The sequence below is a fragment of the Halichoeres trimaculatus genome, unplaced genomic scaffold, assembly GCF_033239565.1.
Source record: "Halichoeres trimaculatus isolate MK-OKI-2021-1 unplaced genomic scaffold, fHalTri1.1 fHalTri1_scaffold_2, whole genome shotgun sequence".
NCBI classification, from domain to species: domain Eukaryota; kingdom Metazoa; phylum Chordata; class Actinopteri; order Labriformes; family Labridae; genus Halichoeres; species Halichoeres trimaculatus.
This window is the reverse complement of record NW_027437180.1, coordinates 5,039,665-5,046,901: the sequence shown is the minus strand read 5'-3', so window position 1 is coordinate 5,046,901 and position 7,237 is coordinate 5,039,665. Positions and strand designations below refer to the sequence as shown.

The window sequence follows — 7,237 nt, the reverse complement described above, 5'->3', positions numbered from 1 at the left end:
AAGTGATTACCAATGTTTTTTCTTTAGAGCTGATAAAACGGTGAACTTACAGTCAAGTGGGGAAAAAAAAAAAAAACAGATGTAACTTGAACACAATCACAGAATATCTCAGTGTAACACATTTGGACTTTACCCAAATGATAAGTCTGACAGGTTGATGGATGGAGCCGGTGGATAAGCCTCCTTTTTGACGTTAAAACAGAAAACTTTTCATCCTACATAAGTTTCATGTTGTACCTGCAAGACTTGTCTGTTTTCTATAGGAGCAGCCTCCAAGGCAGGCACTAAAACATTTCTAGCCCACTACACCCCGGGGGGATTCAAGTGGAAGTCAGTTTTTCTTTTTAACAATCCTCTTTTGGTCAGATATTGAGGAAAATACTTCCAGCTCTCAGTCTATGAAGTCCTGCCTAAGTGCATATATTTTTGATGTGACCTTTGATTATTTTTATAGCTATTTTCAGGCTTTTCAAACCTGAGCAGGGCTGGGATTGAGCAGAAAATGGGTTGAAAGTGAAGAGTGACATGCAGGAAATAGGCCACAGGTTGGATTTGAACCTGGCTCAACCACTAAAGGGTTCCCCCCAAGGTGATGGTACCTATACCGCCACTCATTTTCAGTGGTTATCTCCAGGTCAGTTTTCAGATAAACCTCTTTGGACTATCTATGCAGCAGAAACCCCACTTAAAGCCTCCACATTACATTTATTGACAGGAACAAATCAACTCAGAGTTCTCTGTTGCTTTTGTCTTTCAGTCGCCTACCTTCTCACAGGTGTCCATAACTCTAAGTTTATATATTTAGTCTAAAAATACCTGCAAATGTTGTCACGTTGCATACAATCAAACAACCCTGCAGGCTCCACTGGTGACATGCAGTCAGTTTTAGTTGTTGGTCCTGCTCAACAAGTTAAAGAAAATGACTTGTTTCAGAAGAAAAACTAACCGACAGCTGAACCGTCCGTCCTCAAGGTTTATCCCGATTTAATTGTTAATCCACTGATTTGTTTTTGCCTCTGATTTGTAGTCTTAATTGTTACAAGTGCAGTCTTAAGCAGTCGATCAGACGGTTAAGACTAATCCTAGATTACAATGCTTGTTTTAGGATGCTCTTGTTGCTTGCCAGGATCAGGTGACAGACAGGTTAATGAGACAATGTTTGAGGTAATCCCAGGATTTCCAACAATGGGGAAAGTGCCATGAGGATAAAATCCTTGAGCATTGTGCAATAAGATCTTTTTTTCCATTAAAGAAAATCTAAAACACAGATCAAACTCAGTCCTATCAGAGATTTAAAGGACACACATGTTCTTTTTCAAGCGCTGCATTTCACATCACACCCACATGGGTAACATGGAGTAGAGAGGAGCTGGAGGAGCATGAACTAAGCACTTAGTCCTTTAGAGTTTTTCCTGAACTTGTGGTGACTCTAAACATCCAGTAATTGACCATCTCTCAAGGTAAGTATGAAAAAAACAGCTTTTTATATTAGGCTTTAAACATGGTTCAGTTATTAGCTATCCTGCTGGTATTTAATTTTGAATTTTATTAAAAAAAAAATGATGCAAATAAATAATAATAACTTAAACTGTCAAGAAGTTTTCATAAGGGATATGCGTATTTGGTCAACTTCAATGGACTGTGTTATAAACCTGTATAGTCTCTATGACATCATCAACGTATAAGTTTAATAACCACTAAATTGACAAGTTATGAAAATACTCACCTCCCTACAGTGAGCACTGATAAAGAAATTAGTTACTCATCACCCTTTTTTATCTAGGCTGTTAACTTGTTTATTTTAGCTGTAAAATTCTGCTATTTGAAGTTGGTGAGTCAGATGTGGTTTTTGGTGTTTCTACAAGCAGCCTCAAGTGGACTCTTAATGAACTGCATCATCTTCACAAAGGCTTCATGGTTTCAGACCAGTGTTACCCAACCCTGGTCCTGGGGCCCCCCTGCCCTGCATGTTTTAGATGTTGCCCGACTCCAACACACCTGATTCAAATGATCAGCTCGTTATCAAGCTCTGCTCCAGCCTGATAACGAGCCATTCATTTGAATCAGGTGTGCTGGAGTGGCAGGGGTCCTCCAGGACCAGGGTTTGGTAACACTGTTTAAGACCAAAGGTTTCTGCTTGGGTTTAGCGGTGCTGTAGATCCTGCAACTGGCAATAATGCAAACGTTTTTAACCCTAGAACACTATCACTAAAATCAGTAACACCATCCCTATGCTGGGTAATGTTTTCAACTGTGCTATGTCTAACAAAATCAAAAATAAGAGCATGAGAGGACTATATAAAAGTGCTCAAAAAATACTGAAAAATTAGAAATTTGAGAACAAAAATTTCTAAAAGAAGAAAAATAAAGAAAGAAATTGGAAACTTGGTCTTAAGTCCACCCATTCCAGGGGCATTTGAGACGTCCCTGGTGAAGGCACAGTCTCCTCGACACAAGATCTGCTGCAGGAGAGAGAAACAAAATATGGGATATTTTGGGCTTCAGGTGTGGCAGAGACAGCATCAGGCGTGGCAGGGGAAGTAGGATGGGCAGTAGACATAGAGGCAGGTCCTGGGATGGCAATTTCTCTGGTGGTCGGTCTACCAGAATCCTGATGTTGCTTCTTTTTTCTGTGACGACTTGAAGTGCCAGGCTCAAGGCCGTCACTTTCGCTCTCATCATCCTCACCCAGTTTTGAAATGTAGTCTATGTCACTGTCAAACATCTCTTCTGCTTCCACATGATCAACATCTTCATCACTGCTTTCCCTGAACAGAATCTCTTCTATTTCCCTTTCTAATAAGTACTTCACTGGTTTTCTTTTAGGCATGTTTTTTTTCTTCTGTAAGACTGCTGGAACTTCACCTGATAGCAATCTTGCTAGATAATGTAACTCTTAGCTGAAAAAGAATGTGCACAGTTGATTAGCTAGTTAGCTAGCTAGCTATATAATGTAGCTTAAAGCAAAAAAAAAAAAAAAAAAAAACTAGGCAGCTAACAATTGCTATGTTAAATGAACCTTAGCTATTTGTTACTAGCTAGGATGCCAGAGACACCAATCCTGTAACAGGATGAGGCAAAGAAGGGACAGTAAATATAGGCTAGCAGTCCTGAGTGTTGTCACCCTTGAAATGTGGCAGAATTGCCTGATTTTACACGCTAACACAATCACCGGGTGGAATCCACCCAAAACTTGCTTTACCCCCTGTCACTGTTGCCGGGTGAAAATCACCACAACATGCCCCTGTAGGAAAAAGCACATTTTGGATAAGAGAAACACCCATGCCTTCAAAGATGTCAAAGAAGATGCTAAAGCTACCCAGGGACCCATTACACTCAGAAAAACGCATCATAATGAAAATAACGTAAACATGTTTGCCCGGGTGAAAATCACCCGGTGATAAAGTTGCATGGTTAACTACCTTGATGCAAACAAGCGCAGGCTGTCAATCGTACCTGGTCTCCTGGTTCACTTTAGTTGAAGTTTTTTTTTTTTTTTTTTTTTTTTGAAATCTGGGACAAAATTGTTCATAGCTGTGTATGATTTTATGGAAGTAAACTGCTGCCACACCACAAAAAATTAAAACTTAAAAAAACAACACATTGGTTTCTCGTTATTACAATTCAGTCAATTGTCAAGTTACAAGAAGATTACCCATATTGCTAAACTCATGTTTGATGGGGAAACACTACAGAGAACTGGATGAAATTTCCTCACAGAGATGATTTGATTAAATTCTACTTCATGCTCTGTTTAAGACATGAGGAGAGTCTGTTGTTATTGAGCACTGTGGAAAGTAGAAAGAAATGCAACGGCTCCATAGACGGTAGACTCAGCCTGACTATCCAGAGGTGACTTTAAATATCATGGATAAACTGTAGGGACATGGGCAGCTCCAGTTTAACACCACCCAAAATGTATCACTAACTTGAGACTTATCATTTGATATATGATACTGATATGTTTGTCTTTCTCCTCTGATGTGGCATTATCGACTGCAGTGATGCATAAACAAAGCAGATTTTCTTTTTCACATTAGTCTTCGTAGAGGACTGGAGGCTGGTGTTGCTAGCTTTGCTAATGTTAACCTGTAGACTCTGTGATCCTGTATTAAACTAAATCAGCTCACTTTTGACTGTGGTCTGAATGTTTTCACCATGGGCTGTATGATACATGGACGTAGTCTCTGTGATGTCACCAATCTGTTGATAAACAGCAGTTTTTGCACTTCTGCATCAGCTTCATTTTTTACAGGTGGAAATTGTTGCTTGGTTTTACTCTTAGTCTTTTGAGCAGAGGTCAAATTTACTTTGGGACAACAAGAAATTTATCTGAGACATCTCCAGTTTTGAGAAGAGAGTGTGATATACGCTTTTCACAACAGTCCAAAACTCTGAAGTCATTTTATTTAATAACTAAAACACACAAAACTGGTCATTTTTCACATCTGAAAAGCTGCAAGTTTATTTTTTCAATTCTTTTTTAGTTAAACTAACTGATCTATTATACAACTTGTCTCAGGCTGATTTCAAGTCTTTCCAAAAGTCCCTAAACTTATCCTTTTAGGATTAAAGGTAAAACACAGAGAAAGGTCAGTCATTTTTCAACACTTAAAGTTGTTCCAAGGAAAATCATAATAGTACAAGTGAAGTCAATTTCATATGTTTTTTTTAAGGCACCATGAGGAGAAGGAACAAATATAACAAAAAATTTACTGCACATGAAGATCCAGAATGTGTGAACTTGTTTTCACAATCGCATTTCTAATCTCTCTGCATCAACTTCCTGTCCTCTCCCTTTCTGTTCTGTAGAGTCAGATCAGCCCTCAGCTGTGCAGGTTTTGGCCGGGTCCACAGCTGAGATTGCAGCAGCTTCTGTTGGTGATGAAAGTTTGGTCGAGGCTGTTCAGCTGATAGAGGCTCAAGAAGCGATCGCAGAGACAGCTGCTGTGAAGGAGGAGGACTTGGAGTCTGTCGAGGCTTCAGCTGAGGAGAAGGTTACAGAGCTTGTGGATGATGTTGAGGCTGAAGATCAGGCCGTGGTCTCTGAAGTAGCTCCAGAAGCTCCTGAAGATGTGGCTCCTGCTGAAGAATCAACACCACCTGAGGAGGAAACCACAACAGCTGATGCTGCTCCAGTGCAGGCAGTTTCTTTCACAGATATCTCTCCTGAAGATTCTGCCCCTGCTGAGGAGGCCACCACTGCTGATTCTGCTTCAGAGGCTGAGTCCTCCACAGAGGCCTCGCCTGAAGATGCTGCATCCACAGAGGAAGTTACTCCAGCTGTGGAGCTGACCGGGGATGAAGCATCAGCTGCTGCAGCTTCAGTGGAGGAGGCTGTGGCTGAAGCTCCGTCAGATGAGGCTGTGGAGGCACACGGTGAAGCTGCAGAGGTCGTGGTCACGGTTCAGCTGGCAGCAGCCTCCTCTGGCTCAGACCTGGAGGTCCTTCCAGCAGCCGAACCAGAATCTCCATGTGATGCTCCAGAGCATGAGGCCAAACACTGCCACTCCTGCCACTCTGCTCCGTCATTAGAAGAGGAGGTGGCGCCACCTGCTGCTTTTGGAGGGCAGCTGTCGAGTGACGGGGCTGAGGATATGATGAATGAGGCGAAGGAAGAAGCATCGCTGGAAGGACAGAGTAAGACATCCTGTTTTATATTCAAAACAAAGCTTTTAAATAACCAGAGCAACTAAAGCTTCTTAAATGTTATTAACGGCTGTCGGTTTGGAGTCCATGTGAAATATTAGTTCACAGTAAAAACAAGTTGAGTTATGTATAAAGTTTAGTTTACAGAACAAAAACTAATCAGTAACATTAGTAACTCAGAGGTTTTTCTTAGGGATCAGGCTTTAAAATCAAAAAAAACAAATTTATTTTTGGGCTTTGAAAGACATTTGGAGATTTTTTTAATTATCATCATTTTTTCATCATTTTCATTCATTGCTTTTGCTTTATTTCTGATTCTAAATATTTCCAAAACGTTGATCTCAGTTTTACTACTTTAACTTCTTTAACATTTTAAGTTTGTTGCGTACTTTTTGACTTTAACACATTTTTGCTCAATTCACAAAAACTGTATTTGGAATTAATATTTAAATTCAACAATACTCTGCACTTTACTTCATTTTCTATCATTTCCAAGGTTGTTTTGAGCATTTGGACTCATTCTTTGTCTGCCTTTTGGTCTTAAAAGTCTCATTTCTCGACATGCTACTAATGACATATTAACTTTTATTTTTATCTAAACTTGATGAACAACACTTTTCCCCCAACAGCTGAAGTTTATTTTTACATTTGCTCTTCATTTTCAACATCTGAACTGATTGCCAACACAGCTGTTCCAGATTTGGCTCTGCATATATCCTCTATTTATTTACCTTTATTATTTTATTATTATTATTATTATCATATTTATCTATATTATTTACCTGGGCCAACAGTGAAAATTTAATCACTTGGAAATGCTGCTCAGTTATAGACCCAGCTGACAGAGTAAAACAAGAGGCCCTGATCACAACACTCTATTCCCAACCCCGCAACTCAGACTTTTTTATTTTTTATAGATTGGTTTGTAGTAATACACTTACTCTTGTCTTATCCTAACTGATGTCCTGATTGTCTGTTGCAGCCTCAGAGAGTATGGTGATGGTGACCGCCCACTCATGACATGACAGAGTGCCTTCCACAACCTTTATCCATCAACCAAACCAGGACGACCAATGAGAACGTGGGAAGAACCAGCAGCAGATTTCACTGGCTGATGTGTCATTTGATCAAAATGTAATGAGAACTTTTCAATGTGTCTTTCGTGTTACTGCTCAGCATAGCACTTGTGATGTAATATCCATTATGCTTGTTGTCCACTAGATGATGCTGTTACCAAACTTGTTGTGACCAGGATGCTTCGTCTTATTTGAAATAGTTTGTTTCTGAAGTTTGACTATTGCTCATGCATTGTTGCTTATAGTTTTTCTCTAGTGAGATAGCATCTATATGTGTTCTTAAAGCTGCTAAAAGTCAGAATAATTTGCCACCCATATTATCTGACATGATAAATTAAGAGCTATGCATTTTGGTCATGTGTGTCACAGCACAAAATCACTTGCAGACATGACTGTCTTAAAAGTATGTGAATGTTTTTAAGACTATCATTAAAGGCACAAAGTGATGCATTTACAAAGTACAGGAGGAAACAGCACAGATGTTGTAAACGACCCCTGGTCTACAACAAATA

The 7,237-nt window shown here is 39.7% G+C and overlaps 1 protein-coding gene across 1 annotated transcript; it reads left to right on the top strand.

The window, feature by feature from the left end:
- Window positions 1-1,344: 1,344 nt before the first annotated feature.
- LOC141784499 (uncharacterized) lies at window positions 1,345-7,229 on the top strand. The gene is made up of 3 exons (XM_074662340.1): window positions 1,345-1,348; window positions 4,813-5,640; window positions 6,632-7,229. The coding sequence occupies exons 1-3, from the start codon at window positions 1,345-1,347 to the stop codon at window positions 6,667-6,669; spliced, it is 870 nt and encodes a 289-aa protein (XP_074518441.1). The 3' UTR covers window positions 6,670-7,229.
- Window positions 7,230-7,237: the final 8 nt, after the last annotated feature.